This window comes from Delphinapterus leucas, chromosome 16 (genome assembly GCF_059928025.1).
Source record: "Delphinapterus leucas isolate spDelLeu-1000000601 "Yukka" chromosome 16, BTC_Dleu_Yukka2, whole genome shotgun sequence".
Lineage (NCBI taxonomy): Eukaryota > Metazoa > Chordata > Mammalia > Artiodactyla > Monodontidae > Delphinapterus > Delphinapterus leucas.
In genome coordinates this window covers 16,182,094-16,205,810 of record NC_143144.1, presented here as the reverse complement: position 1 = coordinate 16,205,810, position 23,717 = coordinate 16,182,094, and the positions used below count along the sequence as shown (strand labels likewise).

Sequence of the window (23,717 nt, the reverse complement as noted above, 5' to 3'; positions counted from 1 at the left end):
TTCCCTTTAATTTTCCACTAGGTTTAGCACACTGTTAGAAATATGGGAGATACTCCATAAATATTAGTTTATTCCCACGCCTTGCTCTGCAAAGGAACTGAAGTAATTTAGTAGGAAATACATAGACTCTAATAGTAAGTGCCTAATAAAATAGAAGGCTTCAGAGCTCCTTCTGCCCTGCCCCCACCCCAGGGGAGGAAACAGAACATAGTGAACCGCGTGTCTGTCCCGTGCATTGCACAGAGAATAGCATGGCTGTGGACCTTTTGGAGGCTCACTCCAGGGCAGATGGCCATTGAATGGAACGACAGATGGGATCAGCTGTACTACTGCAAGTTGCTCTCACTCATTCTCACTCTCCTGAGTGCTTGTTAAGTTTTTGGGTGTCTTAAATACACGTGTAGGATTTTGCTACTTCAATAAAGGAGGTGCCCAATAAATATTCATAAATGAGGGAATTCATAAAGAAAGTTTGTGTGTATACAGTATAGAAAATGCCCATACTCTGTCTTTCCATCACTCCAATGACAGTTACTATGTTCAAATGAAAAGGATAGATTTCCATGGGTATTACATAAATTCACACTCATTCACACCTGTGTGTACTTACATGTATGCACACATACATGTATATACACATAAACATTCTTCGCATCCGGTTTTGACCCTACTGTCTGTTCACCCTCTTTCTCAGAGCCCCTCACCATGGTACATCCCCAGCATTGTGAGACCCTAGAAGAGGAGACAGCCTCATTTTATACAGCCGGCCAGCTGAGAATGGTATTTACTTTTTAAAATGGTTGAAAACAAATCAAAAGAATACTATTGGGTGACACATGAACATGACCTCAAGTTCCAATTTCAGCGTGCGCAAATAAAGCTTTATTGGATCCCAGCCATATTCGTTCATTTACCTACTGTCTCTGGCTGCTTTTTCACTATGGCAGGGAAGTCGAGCAGGTGTGAGAGAGGCCAGCTGGACTGCAGAAACGCAAATACTTGCTATCTGGCCCTCTACAAAAAGGTTTGCTGATCCCTACCTTAGAAGATACAAAAAATGAGTAGGATGGGCTTCCCTGGTGGCACAGTGGTTGAGAGTCCGCCTGCCGATGCAGGGGACACGGGTTTGTGCCCCAGTCCGGTAGGATCCCACATGCCACGGAGTGGCTGGGCCCGTGAGCCATGGCCGCTGAGTCTGCACGTCTGGAGCCTGTGCTCCGTAACGGGAGAGGCCACAACAGTGAGAGGCCCGCCTAACGCAAAAAAAAAAAAAAAAAAATGAGTAGGATGAAATCTACCTGGCTGAAGCCACACCTCACAATATTTGAGAAAATATTTCCCCAATTCGCCCTTTCTTTTAGGAGAAATTAGAAAAGAATAAGAAAATTGTTGTCAACTTTTATTGTTTTCAAAAGGGCCTCATAACTTTTTTTTTCCCAAACGTAACTTTATGTCCCAGTAGTTACTCTTGTGATTATATCCTGGCGTGATATAATGGAAGGGCAAGTCAAAAGGTGCCAAGTGGTGGAACATATGACAGAAAGTTTAGTCTGATTTACAATTTGCCTTAAGAATCAACATGGAAGAGAAAACCTACCAAGACTTACCAAGTTTGTAGGACAGGAAGGAAGAGGGGGAATCACAGATGCATTTCGGGACCCTGAGTATCTGTCTGTATTACAGTCTGCCCCGACTTGATAATGCCTTGTGTGTGTGTGCATTGTTTTTTACTTTTGTGACCATGTTGTTTCATAAACATTAGCTATTGGAACATACTGGTAAGAAGCACATACTGTTATTTCCATTCCAGAAGGAAGTGGCGGTAAACTCTGCATGTAGCTCTTTCTATGGCAGCCAATCAGTGCCAGATACAAGAAAATGCAGGGGTTTTTTTTCCTTTTTTGCCACACACAAATCTCTGTATGGTGGATATGGTCCGCAGTATGATAAAGAATTATTACCTGAGTTTTCATGTGAATACTTGACTGTTCAGTGTGATTTCCTCTGTGGCATCTGGCATAGTGTTTAGTTGTTATCCTGCCCGTGGCCACTATAATGTGACCTCATGAATCAACTAATTAGATACTTCATTCTCTAAAACTAAGAGTCTTTGCTTTCTTTTGTGCACCACTCTCTCATATTTGGGGTCAGCAAATGGTCACTGAGTAGGCCAGAAGTTTCCTGCATCTTCAGATCCCACCTCCTTCTTCATACCTTTGCCTTTTTAGTCGTCTTTTGAAAGAAATGTGTTGAGAGTGAACTCACTGTCCTTGTATCTCAATCAGAACACACCAGCAGAGGAAGCATACGTAAGTCGATCATTGCATCCTACCGTAATGGTATTTCAGCATCACAGAATGTGTATGCCGGCAGAGAGACTGTAGAATTCCTTTCCATCCCTACAGATATGGAACCAGGGACTCAGGGAGGATGAGGGACTTCTCTAAGGTCTTACGGTTACTTGTAGCAAACTTGGGAGAAGAGCTTTTTTGCCTTCCTTGTTTGTTTGCGTTATCTTCCTTTTGGGCCACCTTAAGTATGATTCTGATATAAACATTAAATTACAAGGGTTCAGTGAAATGTCACAAGAATATCTGTTCCTAGAATATGTTCTGTTTGGCTGTGAAACAGTGAGACTTGATTCCATGGATACGTAGGAAAATTACTTGGTGGATATATTACGTCAACTTTTTTGGAATAGTTATTAAACTATAAGATAATAGAAGATAATAAGATAATAGATAATAGAAGGTGACAGAAGCTATAATTATCCAGACAGTTTAGGAGAAAAGTAATACAAAAGCATATTTATTCTTTATCTTCAGTAATAAATATATTTGAACTGAGCCTATTACTTGAGAAACCATTCCCATTCATTATCAGTCAGTTTGTTGGTTGAGAGGGCTATTTGGGGGGGAATTACTACCCTAATAGAGTGGAAGACTCAACTCAACTGGCTCTTCACTATCTTGCTTTATTTTTCCTAGAGAATCTAAAAATGGAAGGAAGTAGAGTTGAACAATTGTTCCTTATCTTGACACGTTCATTCCAGTCATATGCTTTATTTTCTTCCTGACACTTGTGACTATCTGAAATTTTCTTCTTCGTTGATTTGTTGACTGGTTTACTCCCCTGTCCGATACTGCCAAGAATGGAAGCTGCAGAAAGGTCGCCTCGTCTGTCTTATTCACCATTGTATCACCAGCACCTATGACAGTGCCTGGGCTCTGAAAGGAATTCCATATTACCTGCTCAAGCAGGAGCAGTTGGCCATGTTGACTAGAGTGTGAAGTGTTGAACTGTGAGGTTGTAAAGTCTATGGATGGGGAAGAGAGTCTTCATAACTGACCTCAAAAGCGTCATTCTGCATGCTGACCTCTTGGGTCTTTATTAAATGTCCCCACCCCTGCTTCCACAGTACCTGTACGTGTGTTGTAATTGTCGGTTTCCTTGTCTCTCTCTCTCTCTCCCATTGATGACTTGAGGGATAGGACCAAGTCCCATTCACCTATATGTCCCAGATGCTAAATGCAGTGACCAGCAGAGTGAGTGAGTGAGTCCGTGAGTACGCGCATGCTGCTTTTAGCACAAGTGCCTGAGAACATACTGCACCTTTGTGCTTTACCTTTTCACGTAGAAAGCATAATGACTGACTGCTAAGTGTCTTTTAATACTTGTTTGGAGAAATACCTGCCTTCAGGAAAATACTTGCTTGCAAGTTGGGCTCCTTTTGTTAAGATAAGCTCTTTATATAGACTGTCACTGTCCAGTAGAAATGTAGTGTGAGCCACACCTGTAATTTTAAATTTCAAATCACCACATTTAAAAAGCTTCTTAGGGACTTCCCTGGTGGCACAGTGGTTAAGAATCCGCCTGCCAATGAAGGGGACATGGATTTCATCCCTGGTCTGGGAAGATCCCACATGCCGCGGAGCAACTAAGCCCATGTGCCACAACTACTGAGCCTGTGACCTAGAGCCCGCATGCCGTAACTACTGAGCCTATGTGCTCCAACTACTGAAGTCCGTGCACCTAGAGCCTGTGCTCCGCAGCAAGAGAAGTCACCGCGATGAGAAGTCCGCACACCGCATCGAAGAGTAACCCCTGCTCGCTGCAACTAGAGGAAGCCCATGCGCAGCAACGAAGACCCAAGCAGCCAAAAATAAATAAATAATTTTTTTAAAAAAAACCTTTTTAAAAAGTGAAGTTAATTTTAATATATTTTATTTGACTGAACATATCCAAATATTCTCACTTCAGCATGAATCAATATATAAAATTATTACTGAGATATTTTACATTGCTTTTTTTCATACCGTCTTGAAATCCAGTGTGTATTTTATATCTCAATGTGGGTCCTAAATTATCATCAGGAATACTTGACCTGTATTTTATTTCATAAAATTGAAAGTTGAAATAGTAGATTCACATATCCAAATTGTTCCAACACTTAAATTTGTTCCAGTATCTGAATGGAGAATGTTTTTAAATTTAAATTTCTTAATTAAATAAAATTTAGAAACTCAGTTCTATAGTCACACTAGTACTATTTTATTGCCAGTCACTAAATGTGGCTGGTGGCTACTGTTTTGGCCAGCCCAGATTGTAAACTCTTTCCTTTTTTAAAAATTTTATTGAAGTATAGCTGATTTATAACGTGTTAATTTTTGCTGTACAGCATAGTGACTCAGTTGTACATATATTCTTTTTCATGTTCTTTTCCATTACGGTGTATCACAAGATATTGACTATAGTTCCCTGTGCTATACAGTGGGACCTCATTATTTATCCTGTACATATAATAGTGTAAGCTCTTCTTAAATAAACCTTTTCTATATATCTTCCTTTTTTTTCAAACACCCACCACCTTCTACCACTTCAGATCGCTGCATGTTGCGTTCCGGAGTGGGTGTCTTTGTGGTCATCTGGTCCCACTTGCTCCTCCTATAGGACCAGGGGCGCAGAGAAGAAGTGGCTTGTCCAGTACGATTGTCCACAGCTCTCAGTGCCGGCTTTTCGCTCACTCCTCCACCAGGCAGTGCCAGCTCCCTCCTTTGGGAGGGATAGAGTCCGGGGCCTGTGCCTGCAGGGGATCTTCCGTGCACAGCCAGGGATTCCCTTCTCTCTGCCAGCCAGTGGGCCCCAGGGGAGCCGTCCCCGGCCGCCTACCCCTGCCGCCCATGGGAGGTGGCAGAGGCAGCTGGCAGCTTGGACCAGCTGGCTGGCTCCAGGCTGAGGTCATGCTGGTGAGTTGGACAGACAGCCTGCTCCAGGGACGGAGGGCAGACCGAGTGCAAAGACAGATGGAACCAAGGCCAGCGCTCATTTATCCAAAGGTGCTGCTCCTACAAGGAGTGTGGAAAGGACCACCAATCCCTCAGTGTGATTTAGTCACCGCCTTTTTTCTTTTTTCATGTGTCTCATCTGAAAATGAAGAATCGTCTGTGACTACGAGTTAAGCATTTCCTAGGGTGCCTTTTTGTCATTTATAACCACTGACAGGTTTAGTACTTTTTTCTTTCTTGTTCCCCACGTTGTTCAGAACCCGCTCAAGATCTCTTGACATCATCTTTATCTAGGGCCCCAAAATTAATGCAATGACAATGGATCCATTTTTCTTTCTGAAGGAAAAATATTTTGACTCTCTTATGGTGAGGCTGGTCTGCTTCTAAGAGAACTGAAGTGGGTGCAGCACGAAATAGCTGTCAGCCTATCAAAACATGCACTTTCCTCATTATCAAGAGCCGGGGGCAGGGTTGGGATGCTGCAGCCTCCCTGGTGACTGGAAGAATCGCTCTTTTTCATTTTCTTCCTGCTCGCATTTCCCATTCTTCTATATACTCCCCACCCTCCACTTCTCCACATCGCTATGTCATATTTTTTTTCAAAGTGCACTTTGAAACTATTGGAACTTCAAGATCACCAAGTGACAGTATCACCTCCACAGAAATCAAATACACTGTTGTTTGTGTGTCAGCTCAGCTCAGCCATGTGGAGACACAGTATAAAATGACAACCAAGAGTAGTTTAATTGACTGAAGAATAGTCAAAGCTTGTCTTGGAATCCTGGCAAGGAGTTTGCCAGAACTAAGGGGAAAACAGTCCACTGGCAGTGGGAAAACGTCTAGTGTATTGATTTGGTTTTATTTTCATTGGCATATTTAGTCACAGTGTTTTGATTCCTGGATTAGAATTTATTTGGGGGGGTATAACCATTACTCGAGATGCCAAACTGGAAAGTGATTTTTACTTTTTTGTGCTAGTTTTATGCTCTAATAACGCATGGACAAGTAGAACGCTCGATGAAACCTGTCAGTGCTGGTAAGAAATCAGGAATTATTTTGAACAAGATGATGAGGAAACTTTTTTTTTTTTTTTTTTTTTTTTTTGCGGTTCGCGGGCCTCTCACTGTTGTGGCCTCTCCCGTTGCGGAGCACAGGCTCCGGACGCGCAGGCTCAGCGGCCATGGCTCACGGGCCCAGCGCTCTGCGGCATGTGGGATCTTCCCGGACCGGGGCCCGAACCCGTGTCCCCGGCATCGGCAGGCGGACTCTCAACCACTGCGCCACCAGGGAAGCCCCAGCTGCACAGTTTTACTTTGAAGATTCATACTAATTTGCTCATCACCCAGAAGACAACAGTCTCTTGAGACTGAAGTGGAAACGTTTTATAAAACTTCAGCCAAAGAATGAAGTTTTCTTCTTTTCTTGTTTGTTTCAGCTATCATAAGGTCTTGCTTTCTAGAATTGTTGACAGAACTGTCAGTTCAGTTTGGGAGGAATAAAAGCTAATATTTGTGACAATCTTGGGTAAGTGCCTTTGCGTTGAGAGTCAGTATACCAGGAGCATGAGAGTTACCTGCCAGGGTGTGTGCTGGGTAGGGAGAAGGTGACTACGCTTTTAGTAATATTACCATCAAATCTAGGACTCACAGGGCTGCCCTCCTTGGCAGTGATGCTGTTTAAAGTTCGTCTAGTTTAGAAATGGCGGACAAAAGCCCCTATTTTCTTTAAGGAAGAAAATCTAAACAAGCTATGTCTTAGAATTTATTTTTGGTGGGTCAGTCACTTACCACAAACTCCAATGTAACAAAAAATTCATATTATGGTAGCGTAAAAGTTGTGACAGATTCTCAACTTCTGAACATTTGGGGAAAGCAAGGAATTATTCCAGTTGAAAAATACCTGAGCCTGTTTTCCTAATTTCCAGCTATGCTTTTGCTGGTAGAGATCAATGGGAAAGTATAGCTTTGCCAGCCTTAGATGGAGAAGGTCAAGGGTGCTTATAAATATATTTTAAAGTATCATTAGTGTCTATAAAGGAAGAAAAAAAGGAAGGTCCTGGAGCCAGTAGGAAATCAGCCAGTTTTTAAGCTGCCTGTCCACTTCAGCTTACTGAAAATAAGGAAAGGAAATTGTACAAATGCTCTTCACAAGTCCAGAATGATTTCTATCAGGAGAAAGCATACAAAAGTTTTACTTTTTATTCTTTTCTCCGCCTCGCCTATTGCTATTACAATAAAAATTCTTCTGACAAAAAACACACTTAATTTTTATTATGAAGATCCAAATAGAGTTTATCACTTTTGGATCTGAGTCACATTTCGTCCCCCCCCTTCCTCCCCCTCCCCCTTTTGTCAGATGTTGGTTTTGTAGGCAGTGGAGGACCTTTCCAGGATTCTTCCCTCATGTAGATAGTTTCTGTGGGAAGGCAAGCGCGTGAGCATCAGTGCACGCAGTAGGCCCTCGGGAATGTTGGACCAGAGTGGTTTTCATGTGGTTTGCAGTGAGGCCCGAGAGGAGCATGCAGTCCCCTGGTAGTGGAAGGTCATGGCCATGGTCCTCCTTTCCCTTCCATTTTCTGTCACTGCCCAGCGGAAAATAAGACCCCCTGCAAGGGAGGAAGGAGGAAGGCCCTTGATCTCCAAATCAGACATACAGTGAGTAGTCGTTGGCAGGAATTCACATTTGGGGCCCTTAATGAAGTAGGTGGGCAGCAGCTCCAGAGACCCCCAACCACATCCTCGCACAACACCTCTGCGCTTGTGCTTCAGTCTCCACACCTTTTAACAGCCAGTCCTGCAAAGTCAAATGCACTGATCTCCAAAATCAAGGGCCTTGAGTGTTAGAAGCACACACACGGAATCTTTTCAATGAAGCATCATCTTTTTCCTTCCTGCTCATTTTCTGGGTGGATTTAGGTTCTCTCACCAGGACCCAAAAGGTTTTAGGTCCAGTCTGACATTTCAGCCATTTCTTGCTAAAGCTGCGTGGGTACCATGTGTTTGTGTGTGGGAACGGTTCCTGACTGAGTAAATTTCTTCCAGTGCGTGTGTCCATCCTAGCAGAAGATAGCCCAGCAGGCCTTGAGCACTGCTGCTACTTTATTTCACATCATGAATATTCAGAGGCTGCAGTCATTGAGGACTCAGGTGGCAAAAATAGTAAGGTGATGGAAGCACACCCCCTGACATGAACGCCAAGTCCACATTTCAGCGACTCAGAACCCCTGACTACAGCACAGATTTCCCATTCTCTGACCCTCGGACCGCAGGAGAGGGGGGTCCTGGGGACTCCTCCGAATCAGGCATCTGTTCCATACACCGGCATGCTCACGGCTTGCTGTATGATGTGTTGCAATCAGCATGTTGTTTTTAAGAGACAACAGGCCCCTCTGTGCATCCTCCCCCATAAAATGCATTTAGGCTGATAGTTCAGCATAAAGGACACCCTGTGGAGACGGGCAATGCATGCATTGTTTTCCCCATCATGCAGTCAGTATCTCCATAGCAAAATCGAGTGTCTTGTGTAAAACCTTATTTTATATATTTTGTCACCATCCGCAGTGACACTAAAGTAGGAACTGCTCCATTCTATTATGGGTTAAATTCTGCTCTGTGCAGACCTAGTGGTGATGTATAAATTGCAGCCCTGTCTTTTTTTCGAAGGATTCTAAAATAGGTTTTCAGAATTAGTGCTGGATTTTTGCTCCTGCATGTGTGGTGACTCTTGATTTTTTCCTTTCGGAGAAGCCTCCTTTGCAGCATTCCCCCTTCCGAGGAATCACTTAGACACTTCCAGCTGGTGGCAGGGGATACAGCCATAATACAGCTTCCTCTGTCCCAGCTGTCTTTTTCACTACGCTAAATGCATTACGATGGCTGCACTCTCGTGTAAAGGTTCAGGTAGAGGGAGGTGTAGGATTAAGTCTGGAGACCGCCGTTGGGGTTTTTAAGGCTTCAGCTTCCCCAGCATCTTGGCATTTTGAATGTCTTCCTGCTTCGGGTCCAAGGTTTCTCTCCACTGATTGAAATGCTGCTGGAAGGCTGATTAAAGGTGCCTGAAGATATCACCTTCTACCAGGAAGCCCTGCGTGCTTGAGAGGATCTTTTTCAATGCATTATGGCTCATGCAGCCTCACAATTAAAGAAAAACAGGGATTTAGAAATCAATGCTGAAGAAGAGACTGAGAAAAAAAGGAAACACCGCAAACGGTCCCGGGATCGGAAGAAAAAGGTAGCTATGTATGCCAGCGCCTAGATCTTGCCTGGATCCTTTTTGTTTTAATCTCCTCTTGGCATCCGTTAGAAGCATTCGGGGCTATTTTTACATGCTGTGTGGAGTGTAAATTGGGTGTGTAAGTTGGGTGTGTAAGTCGGGAACAGACGATAGAAACCCTATGGTGGACAACCGGTGTAGGGTGGGCAAGACAAGGGAAGATTTTATCCTGTGTGGGGATGATTGCAGTGCTCATGCGGAAGCCTTGCACTTTACATAGGCATGGGCACGCTTCCATGACACAGAAAGGAGTTGCAAGGGAGTTAAAAGGAGTTTCTTTCCAGCCCGGTCAAGGTGAAATGCACTGCGGTGGCTTAGGATTGAGGGAGAGGCTGGAGAACGAGCCTTTTTACTTCTAACAGTTCTGTCTCGTGGAAAAGGAGCTTTTGTGCTAGAACTGTGTCACATGTGTGCATTTCTCAGGCAGATCTGTGACCTTAAAGATGTAACAGAAAAGTCACTTCCCGCTTTGTTTTTTTTTTGGTTTGTTTGTTTGTTTCTTCTCTCCCTCTGCCTCTCGTTTCTATAAGGTACTTTTAGGTAGGTTGTGCAATGGACATAAACTGCTGGAAATAACTTTCTTTTGTTAAGTGCAGCTAAAACCAGAGAGGCTGGTCTTTCTGTGCTGCCTGGGAGTGATTATCCTGAATGCAGGAATTCCCGTGACAGGGCAGGGACTTGCAGCCTTCAACACTGATTGCTTTGGATCAAAGCATGGGCATCGATCCTCCTCTACTGATGTTCCAATGCAAGGGAGCAAATAGGAGGACTATTCTAGGTCAGTTGTGTTTTATTACAGCCTGGGAGTACTTACTGTTTGGTGGCTGTGCCCTTAAATATGACTCCTAGAAAGCGACCGGGGGAGTGAGGCCCCAAAGCACTTTTCTTCCTTGACAATTAATAAAAATTGACTAAAACTCTGTGACCTGAATAGGTCATAAAGCATTTTTATGTCTCTTTGTGAGAGTTCCCAAAGGAAAGAGCATCTTCATTTGCTTTGAGCAGTGATGCCTGTGCTTGGCAAATGACATGCAGATTTCATCCGCCACATGCCCGTTTTCTCAGGAGTGAGCATGAATATTTTCGGTGCCTTTGCCATTTTCTTCCAAGTGTGGATCTACCCTCTGCCTTTTGTTACCTGGCAGACTTTCTGAGACTGAGTTTGGAGGGCTGCAGTGGTTTTGCTGCAAGATGTTAAATATAGATGGTTCCTGCTTCGGGATTCTTGTAAATAAACTTCTTGAACGTATTTTCATGGAAGTACAAGCTTAAGTGAGGAAATTCTCCGCAAGTGTATTTCAAAGCCTCGCACAGCAGAGCTGTTGTGAGATCGCCATGGTTTGCTAGGTTCTGGTCTAATTTTACTGAAGTTAGGTTTGTCTGTGGGTTGGTCACTGTAGTTTTGACCCCTCTCTGCACATCTCCCCCCCACCCCAACTCCATGGTAAGCTAGCTTCTGAGAAACACGAGGCCAGGAACATACATCTGTATAAAGATACAGTTTCATCATTGATGTCGATAGTGTACTTAAGAGTTATTAGCCAAGCCAGGCTTATGGATAGCAGTTTCCTGTGGGAGCAATGCCAGGTCCGTTGCTTGTGCCTCGTCCCCCAATTTGACTTAGAAGCAAAAGAGGGAAGGGGTGAGGCAAAGGGAGTTTCTGGGGTCACTGAGCTGAAGCAAATGCTTTGTGGACCAAAATGCTTTGTTATGAGTACAACAGAGTCTGTCCAATGTAAATCTCTTAGCAACCAGAAGGGAGCATGGAGAAATATCAATATCGCTATTGTCAACGTGCAGGCAGATTTAAATGTTTTGTTCTCGGGGCACTCACAGAGGAGATCCAGAAAGGGGCTGGTGGATAACACTTTCATTGCTGTTGCGCTTGTTAATCCATAACACAATATAGTGTGTATATTCCCTATCAAAGGTACCTGTATTACAGAAGATTTAATTCATAGTCAAATGATCGCATGGACTGCTTCTAATTTGCAAAGTTAAGATTAAACGACTTTGAAGACACAATCTAGATCTCCTTCGTGACATAGCATATGTAACACTTACTCTCTCCAGAGTGAATTGTTTCAACTTTGAGTTTCTTTTTCCTACCTTTTCCTAAAATCCTAATTCAGGCTTCTGGGCTACTTTGTTGCATGTTGTCAGCCCCATGTCAATTGGAAAAGCTGCTTTTAAATACGTTGTGGGTTGCTATGGGAATCACTGCTCTTCCTCATATGCAGAAATATCCTCTAGGATCTTTTAATTACATAAGGGAAGAGTGAGCACTCTCATAAAATCACCAAACACAGAAGAAAAACTTAAGAGTATCTAGTTTATAAAATAAGGAATTTGACTCATGGTACCCCTGCAGTTCAGGTTTGAGCAAGCCGAAGGTGAACTTTTCTTGATTATATCTCTGTGACACAGAATCCTACAGTACGGGACGTTACTAAGCATTATAATCAAATCATAATACACGTGTCAAATGAACATAGGATTCAGGTTTCATCAGTGTTTTTAAACCCAGTGAGTTGTACATTTGGATATTTTGAATATTGAGAACCACGAATAAGTGATTAGCTGTCAAAAAGTAGGAAACTTCTAGGAATTTATAATTAGTTGAATTTTAATAATGATATATTTTCTTCTTGGCATCACAACTTTCGTGTCAAGAAAAAGAAAATCTTCCTGTTTGTTGAAAGGAAATTCGTCTAGATAGATGAACCCTTAATCATTTATCATTAAGTTTTCTGACTTTAAGCAGAAAAAAAAAGTTTCAATGCGTATCTAGTGTAAAAGTTCCTTACCCACACTTCCCACTGCCCTTCCCTGATATATGTCCCCCTTCATCCTCCTTCTCTCCTGAGGGACTTAGTTTGGCAGCAAGTGGGAGGCATGACAAAGGTAGACAGCAGCTTTGGGTGGGTCCGTATTGGATCTGTGCCCTCACTAAGCAACTTGCAGGGAGGAACTCTGTATCTCCTGCACCCAGCAGGTCCCTGGCGCACAGGTGGTGGTCAGTAGAGGGTCCAAGCCACCATGAACCCACAAGGGTTAGACTCACAAACGCTCTTCAGCCCCATACTTTCCTTGTTGCTGTTGGCTTCTGGTGCCATATTACCTACATGGTTTGCCCTCTCTCCACATGAGCTATAACATACATTTCAATATTGAGGAGTATTAGGAGAATCGACCTTTATTTATTCAGTATTTTTTATGTAGGCTTGTATGTACTTAATACATCCTGTCAAAAAAAAAAAAAAGCAACAACTTTGAGGTGACTCATGAAAATTTATACTAAAAAAAAGAAACATTTATGGAATTCCCTTCTCTCTCTGTATGACTGACACAGGAATATACCAGGATAAAGTAGCAGTTAATTCTGTGATTAATATCCTTTCTGATATTGGTGTCAAACTCATACAGCTGTTCAGTGGCAAAGCAGCAGTGACTATTTCACGGCTTCATTTCTGCATTCGTGCATTCATTCAGTAAATATTTATTGAGTGATTTCTGGCATCAGCCGTTGCATTCCCCATTGGAGACAAAGCTAAACAAGGCAGAGTGGCAACGGTATGGTAGCTCCCTGCAGAGCGGGGAGGAAGAGAAGAGCACCATTAGATACCCTACAGATAAGGAGCCACAGTAAGACCCCCAGTTCAACTCGAATGGGCTCACAGAAGGTTCTCAGCATAGCTGAACCTTGGAGGAGGAGTGAGCGAGATAGACAAGCAGAAGGACAGGAATCCCAGGCCCACAGCTGTTCAAGTATGAGAGAACATTCAGGTGTGTGAGAAACAAACGGTATTTTGGAGAAAAGGGGACATGAGTATATGGCAGGAAAAATGGCTGGAAAAGTAGTCAGGGGCCAGATCACGAAAGTCTTTGTTTGCCATCTTACGGGATTGGAAATTAACCTGCTCAAAGGAGAGACGGACTTAAATCACCTTTGGTGGTGATGGTAGGGAGAGGAGACCGAAGAATTTTCTGAGTTTAGAACCATCCCTCAAGCATCAGTGTTGCAGACAGCAGCTGGGAAAGCCGTCAGGAAGCACCGACGGTGATGCAGGCATGAGAGATGCTGAGGGTCTGAACCAGGGCAGAGATGATGCCAATGGAGAAGCGGGTGTTGCATACGAGAGATATTTAGAGGAAGACTCAGTAGAACTTGGCAGTGGATTGTGTGTAGGATGTGAGAGGGAGAGATCGGATTCTAGGGTAACTGCCAAGTTTCTGGCTTGAAGCGGAAGATGAAGAATTAAATTTCCCAGATTCATTTCTTTTCTCCCAGGACATTTCTTGACCTCTTAAAAAAATGCACCGGGTAGGGTGTTATTAAATTGCTTTTTTAGGTGGAGGCTCATTTAATCTTCACAACAACCCTGCGAAGAAAGTATTTCTATTATCCCCATTTTACAGATGAGAAAACTGAGGCATGAGCCTTTAAGCTGTTCCCTCAAAGTCTCCACACTAATTCATGACAGAGCTGAGATTGCAATTTGGGTAGCCTAACTCTCCAGCTTGTGTTCTTAACTACTACACTGTACTGTGTATGTAGTTAATGTTTCACAGCTACACATCAAAGTGGGCTCGAGTCAGAGAATCTTCTAAAAGATAAGCCATTTTCTAAACATCTGGAACCTTGAATAACAGGCTTTATATCTCTAAGTAATCCAGTATCATAGTGAGCCTCTTTTTCTTACCCTCTGAAATACATTTTAATGTTCTACCTCAGGAATTTCTTTTTTTTTTAATTTTGAAAAATAAAGTGAAAAATTACCAACACCAGGATATCAAACCCTCAAAGACATGTTGCTGTAAAAACATAACAGTGTCTGAGGTGCTTGCTGTGTACCAGGCAGTGTGCAGAGTGAGTCCCATGGATTATCCAATTTTTTTCTCACAACTTTTCTATGAGGCAGGTATTATTTTCATCCCCATTTTTCATAGCTAAAACCACGGCTTAAAGAGACTAAGTAACTTGCCTGAGGTCATATGGCTAGTAACTGGAGGGCCTAGACTTAAACTTGGGTCATAGGACTTCGGAATCTGTCAGTCTGGGTTTATTGTAATGAGACTCTCTCAGTCTCTTTAAGAGTTAAAGCAACTGAAGGATTTGAGAACAGATTTCGGGAGACCTGAACTACTGAGTGTGATCTCTTGCCACAGAAGCTTGGTGCTTCCTGACATTTTACAGGCTCTCCCATGCCTGGTTACCTAGGTACCTGTGGCACCCATGATGTGAGATGCCAGGCGAGGTGAGGCATTTACTGCAGCACCTGGACTTTGGGGAAGAGGATTGTATGGACCTTTTTGGGACAAAGGGAACCTAGTCTGTTTCCTGCTTTGCTGAGTCCATAGACTCCAGATACCTAGGGAGCCCGGTTTCTCTCTCAACACACTTGACACTCTGCACTGTAATTATGTGTTTACATGTGTGTCCTACCCACGAAACTATGAGCTCCTTGAGGGCAGAGGTGGTATCGTACTCACCTACTACCAAACTGAGGCTTGCAGAGCAGGTGGTTCAGTGAGAGGGTGGGGGGAAGGGAAGGGAGGGAGGGAGAAAGGTGGCTGGGTGGCTGGCAGGACGGATGGGTGGATGAGAGGCGGTATCATGCTTCGGAACATGGACTGTAGGGTCAGACTGAGTTCAGGGGCTGGTGCTGTCGCTTAGCTGCTGTGTTCTTGGGGGATTTATTTAACCTTTCGATGCCTTAGTCTCTTCACCTGCAAAATGCAAACAATAGCGGTATGTACTTAGCCACAGGGTTGTAATAAGATGCCAGTGAATTAGGATGGAACAGCGCTTGGCACAAAGTAAGAGTCAGAGAGTGGTAGTTGTTGTGTCTGTCCATAATGAACAGACACATAAACAGAAGGATGAATGGACTGTTTCCAACCTGAGGCTTCAAGAAGGATTGTGCCAACAAGTCAGCTCACTGAAGCGGGGCAGGTAAGCTCCCTATAGGAGCACATCAGGCTGCTGCTGCCCTGTCTTCACTCTTCCCCATTTGGAAAGGGATGGATGGAAGAAGGCTTAGCTCTCTCAGAGGCAAGGCTGTAAACCTTTGTCCTTTGGTGTGCCAGAGATTTAGGCGTCGGGAGGCGGTGCAGTAAGACTTGTCAGCCGACTGGTTCTCTGTACTCTGTTACCATCACGGTACAATTTTTTTCCTCAGTAAAGTCATCTGTTCGTTAAAAAAAAAAAAAACAAAAAAACGTGATGCTATTAGATTAGAGCCAAAATAACTCGTACCTTTATGCCGAACATAGATCAGGAATGATTTTATAGCAGTGTATCATAATGTGATTAATTATGGCTTCGAAATGATTGCTTATAACCTAGTACTACAAAATAGATGTATATAATACTCCTCCCCAGTAAAGCCCAAGACTTAAGACACTGGCTTGCTCTTGATCAATTACCTTTATAACCAGTACAGGATCACGTTAGGGATAAATTCTACATTTATTAATGTCCAAATATGTTATTTTAAAGTTCTTTTTGTTAGTTTTGTCGCCGACATACTGCAGCGATTGAACTGTTCCTTCCTCACTCTCCAGGCCCTTGACCTTTCCTGTCTTTTAATTTTCCTTTGGCATGATGGTATATTATTGTGTGTGTATGTGTGTTTTATTGAATTTCAATATGGAAAAGTGTTACCTTTTCATAGGTATGCTTGAGGAAAATGAGGATTTGGCAGTGTTTTAAGTTCTTTACAGTTATAAGAAAAGTTTGCATCAATCATATCACATTTTACCTGCATCTGTTCATTTAATACAAATGTATTGTGCACCTCCATTGTGCCTGTCCCTGTACGGGGAACTGGTAAGATAAAGGATGGAAGCTGTAGGTCCATCTGCTTGCTCTCTTTGGGATTCTGCTTGTATTACTCTACACAGGTCGGGGTGAAGGACTGAAGTAGAAAATGAGTATTTTTTAGTGGGCCTCCAATGGGCTGAGTGCCTCTTGCATTCCTCATCTTATCTGAATTTATGTCAACACTATTCCATAATGTTATCCACATGTACAGAGGTATTAGCCTAAGCTTAAGTTTGTTATGTAACTTGCCTCAGTTACAGAAATAGCTGGGCTTAAGGCCAGGGTCTCTGTGGTTGTAAGTCCCTTGCTTGGGCCATCAGAACCTCTACAGAAGAGATTATTTTAAGGGAGGTTCTTATTAATAGACATCTATGGTGAATTCTTATGTCAAGAGAAGAGTTATCACCTTTGAAATGTTAAAAGTTATTTAGTAATTGGGAGTTTTATAAATTAATCATTTAAATTTAACTGCAAAGTCTAAACGTTGTGTAAACCATTACAATTAAGTTAGTGTAATTCTACATTTAAAAGAATTTTTAAGGGAAATTCAGTCACTGGAAATAAAAAGAATCATTAGCTTATACCTATTGACTAATATATAGGTTAAATATTGAAAGAGAATGTCTAAATACAATGTTACACTGTCAGTTACGTAATCCAAACTTTATTCTAGAGATATTTCTATAGAAAGGTAACATTTGGAAACAAGCAGTCTGCTCTAATTTTACCCAAATTGTTGTTTCTAGTTTGTACAAATGAAAAGCAGAAGAGTTGAAAGCAAAGCAATGGAAATCAAGCTTGAATCTTTTACATATAAATCACTTTTTTCTGGCGCTTATCCCATTCACTCAAGATTATGCTTTCCTGGACCCAAAGTGGTGTCATGAACTAGAAAAGTCCATCATTGCCAAATATAGGAGCTGCCTATAAAATGTGTAGATTTCAATTTAGATTTAGTTGGTTCCAGTGAATTATTTCTCAGTCTTAGGTGGCCTTCCACTAATGAGGATCATATCACCAGTTCCGTTTGAATTTAGATGAAGCCCATGAGAATGGGTAGAGACTAATGTTCATATCTGCCAGCTCTGGGGCTTGCCTTTAGGCAGAACAAAAGGCAACTCGCACCATCACCATATGAGAAGGATATGCGGATTGCCTGGAAAAGGACTGGGAGAGAGGGGTTGGCTAGAGAGGGTTGGATGGAAAGAAGCCCAAGATTTTCTAGTGACTGGAAGTCAGTGACATGGAAACATTTATAATTTACATGTAGATGCCCAAGACCCTTGTGACGTTAATATAAACAGCATTCTTTTATCCTAATGAAAGATAATTTTGTAAGAACTCTAGACAGTGGAAGAGGTAAATGGGCAATTTTGTTTAGTAGAGGATTAAAAACAAAGTAGGCAAGCAATAAGGAGAAAGATGTGGGGAGAGAGCTAAGTACTACAGTTCATGGTTCTGGAAAGAATGCGCTTTGGGGCTAGATGTGAGTTCACATGGCAGCCACTTCTCATTAGCTGTGTGGCCTTAAACTAAATTTCTTTGGGCTTCAGTTTCTACCTTGGTCAAATGGGGCTATTAATCCTTTACTTGCATACATATCATTAAGAGTAGAAATACCGTAAAGGCGTTTTGCCAAGTTCCTGGCATAAAGGGAGCCCTTACAAGGTCTCCTAGCTTCCCTTATAGTGTGGGCTCTCAAACGTAATCAAGTGACTGTAGCCAAGAAGGGGGCAGAGGAACTGAGAAAAAGAAAAGGGGGAATGTTTTGAAGAAGCTTTACGCCCAGGAAGTACTCAAATTACTTGATGAATGAAATTTTACTCATAGACTTGTATCCTCAAACAGTCATTTGAGTCCTGCAGTTCAGCTCTTTGCAAACTCTTCTGTAGCCCTCAGGGAGTTGACATCTGTCATTTTGAGAAATCCTCCCAAAGACTCATATGTTAAATACGTTTTCCATTCATTAACACTATTATTAATTAGCTTCTCTCAGTAGTTAAATGATAGCCTAGGTAGATATTAAAGAAAGCTTAAGAACCATATGTACAGATAGAGGCATCAGATAATTCTTTTAGCAAATGAACTTTATTTTGCAGATTTGGGCATGAAGGTTGAAATATTTATAGAGGGAAAGTACTTAATTGGGCTGAATGAAACAATCTTCACCGGAGAGTTTATACATTATAATTAATGAGAAGAAACAAAACGTTACCTGTACAATATGTCTATAAGATACATATACTGTATTTCATTACCAAGTAAATTATCACCCCTTCTAGGGAGCATGGCCATTAAAGAGAGTTGCAGGATAGTTGGGGACCGAAGGAAGAGTGGATAATCTGGCCAGTATAAAGTCATCACCTTTTATACCTGGTTTCAGAACCCAAAGTGGCCTGTGGACTGTCTTCCTTTTCCAGCACATTGTCTTCTCCCTGCTTTCGCACACTGCCACCGGGAAGGGCCTCTACCATTTTCAGTCAGACACAGCATGTTACCCTGCCTTGGACCAGATTGGCCCAGTTCAGTATCTGCCACTAAGAATTACCTGTGTGTTTAAACTCTCTCCTTCACCCTAAACCAAATAGAAAAACCGAACCTGAAACCTGGACTTCTCTCCTAAGACATTTTTATTAAAGACTCTGTGATTTTTTTTCACTTTTTGAAGAGGACTGTACAGTGAGATACTGAACAGCAAAAGTATATGGAATATAATTTACCCTTTCATTTATCGAGCTATAATTCATTGAGGAACTACCGTGGGCCGGACAGTCTATCAAGTGCTTTGAGCATCGTATTGAATCCTCACGCATGGGTGGTATTATCCTCATTCTCTGTATTAGGGGAGTTACACTCTGAAAGTTTCAGCAAGCCCAGGCTTGCACAATTGGCAAGTATAAAGCTCGAGTTCAGACCCAGATCAGCCTGATCACAGTTTTCCCGGAATACTGAAATCAGTCTTTCCTGGACTATGGGATGCCTTGCTGGGGTTTCTGCTCCCTAGAAAATTCCTAATAGGATGCCTCTTGTGATTTATCTCTTCCCCCACCAAAAGAAAAGTACAAAATGGGGCATGGAGCATGGGAGGCTGGTAATATTGAATGTGATAAATCAATTTACATAACTTCAAGCCACTTTCACTTCACACATTTACTTGAAATGCATCCCACCTTAACAAAATCATAATCGTGCTAATGGTACAATAAAGTAATGTAAATATAATTAATTCCCAAATGTTGGTATTTTCCAAGATAAGCGGTGAAATCATTTTGCGTTGGCTAATTTCTTGGGTTTTGAAATGAGTATATTCCCACGTGTTTGCTGATGCCTTCCATCTCATGCTTATCATTTTTTTAATAAGAAAACTGTGGAAGAAGCTGGCTTTAAATAACCCACTCAGGGCCTCAAAACAGATGAAATTTCAGAGATTAAAAATTAAAATACGGTTTTGTAGGATGGTAAGAAATTAACACCAGCATCAAAAATCTACTTCAGCTGATGACGTAGACAAAATGTTAGAATTTGAGTCACCATTGCTTTGCCAGATTCTTTTGTCATCATCAGGACAGAAAAGATCTCTTAGGCCTTATGAAGTGATAACTCCTTTTTGTCCTTGACAATAAGAACAATGGGTAAAAAACTTTAATTTGGGGAGGGGAGTTGGTAAAAATCGGAGTCTCCAAAAATTGTATTAGTTAGAATAGATGATTTTAGGCTTTACTAGCGAGCCTCAGAGTGAATCAACAGGAAACTCACTAGCAAAAGTTAGGTTCCAACAAGGTCCTGCGGTATAGCACAGGGAACTCTGCTCAATGTTTTGTGGCAGCCTGGATGGGAGGGGAGTCTGGGGGAGAATGGATACATGCATACGTATGGCTGAGTCCCTTTGCTGTGCACCTGACACTATCACACCATTGTTAATCGGCTATGCTCCAGTATAAAATAAAAAGTTAGGTGCCATTTACAGTAAAATAATTGGTAGGTGCCAAAGGCTGTTATCTCTGTTAATACTTACATGAACCCTCTGAGTTAGGTGGCTTTATTCTCATTTTGCAGATCAGGAGAATGAGGCTCAGACATTGAATTTATAAGTAACAGAGAGCAAAAAGGCGAGGCAGAACTTGAACCATGGCTGTCAGACTCGAAGGCCTTCCCCCACCCCTATTTCACTGTTCTGCCTACAGATTACTCACCAGTCATGTAATCTTCTCGCATTTGGAGAAGCCTTTTACTTTCATTTTTCGTTATTTTACTTTCTAATCAGTTTCTAAATCATTTTTATGCCTCCCTGTCGCCAATGTTATCATTCATTTGTTTTATGTGGTAAGTACTAGATAAGAAGTGCTTTTTAAATAATGATGCATGACTTAAGCTCTATGTTTTTACCTTCCAGTGTTAAACGGGGACTTTAAGTATTATTGCAAAGCACAGCAATTTTGAATCAGGTACAAAAAGATCATAACTGACATTCGCACCATGGGTTTCCAATAGTCCAGGGAAGCAACATTTGTCCAAGCCATGACCTTGAACAATGCATTTTGTTTTCTATTAGTAAATCCTCAACATGTCCAGTCTCATAATTCCCGGCTACATTCCTGCTACCTGGCTGCTGAGAGGTGAAGGAGAGAGGATGTGCTGGAAGGTTCTGAGGTCACTGAACCCCACACTGCCCACCGCTCCCTCCCTCTCCTGTGAAGACCTGCTGTCCCTGTGTGCAAGTGGCTTGGTCACGGCCGCCTAATTCAGCAACATCATGAGTATATTTACTTAGCTCTGTCAACACTCAAAATACATTTGCCCACCCTAAAGTAACAGGAGGATAACCATACTGATGTTTAAAAATGCTGAATGCAGGGCTTCTGTGGTGGCACAGTGGTTGAGGGTCCGCCTGCCAATGCGGAGGGCACGGGTTTGTGCCCCGGTCTGGGAAGATCCCACGTGCTGCGGAGCGGTTGGGCCCGTGAGCCATGGCCGCTGAGCCTGCACATCCGGAGCCTGTGCTCCACAACAGGAGAGGCCACAGCAGTGAGAGGCCCGCGTACCGCAAAAAAAAAAAAAAAAAAAAAAATGCTGAATGCAGTTAATTTCTTCCCTTTGAAGAATGGCCATTGTTAACGATCCCGCTTTACTAGGCCTCTTCGTCTGGCGTCGTTGTTTGCCATCTAAAAATAAATGGTTTCGTTATGCACATTGATTCCATCCACATTCATTCCAAATGGAATTAATGCATTAATACTGGTAATTCAGGCATGTGAAATGCACATATTCGCTTGTCTTCATTAGTGATCACCATCATCCTTCTCATTTCCGGTCTGTGATTCGTTTCAAAAGGTTTTGATTGTGCCTTGTCTTAGCTGAAATTGGATCTTTGAGGGTGACCATGAATACATTGAAAATAGGTATTTTCCCTGGTGACTGTGTTATGACCTGGTTAATGTGAGCCCTGGCGGAGATTCTCTGCAGACATTTGGTGTGGTTAACACAGCCGGGCTTTCTCTTGTTCCTCTGTGTGTGGGTCCAGATCCTGGTCTTTTTCCGAGCTTTCCATGGAGGAGCCTTGTCTTCACTGGCTGGTTGTCATTTGATTTTACATAACACGTTTTAGTGGATTTTCTGTGGGATAAGATTAAAATAATTATGTAGCCATCCATTTGGCATTTGATGAGCATGATCTTTTTATTTTCTGGTGGATTAGTTAGGATTTGGTTTGCAGTGTCAGGAAGGGAGAGTGTTCTTAGGTGCATTCGGCATTCTGGGCTTTGACCTGCTTTCCTAGAGCTTCATTTCAGCTTTAGTGGAACCTAAATTATTAATACGATCTGTGCTGTGTCTGCCTATAGTGCCTAATCCAGCCTCTTTTTTTTTTTTTTTTTAAGTGCTGTTGGGGATCTCTGAAATAATAGGAAAACTGATTTTCTGTGGAAAGAGCGAATGGTCTGGTTGTGAGCTGTGGAGTCACACAGGCTTGGATTTGAATCTCACCACTGTCACTTCTTTGCTGAGTAGTCTCAAGGTGGTTACTTAACCTCTCTGAGCCTCCGTGCCCTCTTCCTTAATAACACCCAGTGCAAAGAGAGGTTATGAAGACAAAATTAAATTGATCGTGAAGTATCTGGTACAGAGCAGTGATTCAACGAATGTTAATTCCTCCCACTTCCCCACTCCTTTCCTCTTTCCCTGGTCCACTTGGAAGAAATGAGAGTCTTGTTCTAGCCTGAGCATATTTAGTGAGAGTTGTCAGTTAAAATGGGGAACTTAAGTTTGCTGAAGTTAATCATAAAGCAGGGGGTAAAAAGTAAAGAGTATATGTGTAGGGCTTCCCTGATGGCGCAGTGGTTGAGAGTCCGCCTGCCGATGCAGGGGACACGGGTTCGTTCCCCGGTCTGGGAGGATCCCACGTGCCGGGGAGCGGCTGGGCCCGTGAGCCATGGCCGCTGAGCCTGCGCGTCCGGAGCCTGTGCTCCTCAACGGGAGAGGCCACAACAGTGAGAGGCCCACGTACCGCAAAAAAAAAAAAGAGTATATGTGTATGTAGAGAAAAAATAGATATTTATATAAAATGTAATAATAATTTTATATTTACATCTATATTATATACTCTCTCTATACATATACATTTCATATATATATATATATATATATATATATATATATATATGTTCATGCCATAGGTAGACAGATTCCACAGAGGACAGTTAAACCCGGAGCCAGATTTCATTAGTTTCCATTAGGAAGAAATGTGGTTTGTGGCTAGAGCATTGAAGGTGGTCACTGAAGGTGGTGTGGGACACTGGGGTCCTTGGGAGGTGCAGGGCTTTCCCAAGATCACTCAGCACGGGGCACCCAACATCCAACGCAGGTGTCTCCGTCTGCTTGGTGGACTTGCCAGGCTGAGTGAGAATCCAGTCCTTTTCCCTGGGTCGGCCTTCATGGGTTTACCTTTGCCTTCCCGTTAAAGGTCTCGCACTGGTAGCTGCTCCTTGGCTCCCGGAGTGAGATCCACCTGGAGGAAAGCAGCCAGCGCAAGTTCAGTTTTAGCGACTCTCCTCTAAGTGTGTCAGAGCCTGTCTCTGATACACGTTTCCCAGGGACAAAGAAAGAGACGTAGGCAAACCACGGACAGACAGGGTGTCTTGCTAAATATTACTGTCCAATCACAGAAGACTTGTTTGAGAGCCTTTGACAGTATTTAATGCCGGTTGTGCCACTTTTACCCCCTGCTGTATTACTTGTCATCTCCTAGGATGTTCTCTGAGTCCTTTTAGTTATTCTTACAGTGTAAATCATTGCTGTCCATTGTAAACACGACATTCCACACAGGGAGGCCAAGATCG

The 23,717-nt window shown here is 42.6% G+C and overlaps 1 protein-coding gene across 12 annotated transcripts in view; it reads left to right on the top strand.

Moving 5' to 3' along the window:
- ANK3 (ankyrin 3) overlaps positions 1–23,717 on the top strand; it is a 676,704-nt gene that overhangs the window by 338,049 nt on the left and 314,938 nt on the right. For 2 of the 12 annotated variants that reach the window (XM_089897524.1, XM_089897523.1), the window contains exon 1: positions 8,661–9,515. The exons of 1 other annotated variant lie outside the window; for it this stretch is intronic. In XM_089897524.1, the coding sequence (XP_089753650.1) occupies positions 9,402–9,515 (114 nt within the window). In that variant the 5' untranslated portion in view covers positions 8,661–9,401. Of the gene's footprint in view, positions 1–8,658; positions 9,516–23,717 lie in introns of those variants that run through there. 9 more of the 12 variants (XM_089897527.1, XM_089897525.1, XM_089897522.1 and 6 more) reach the window with 8 other exon arrangements.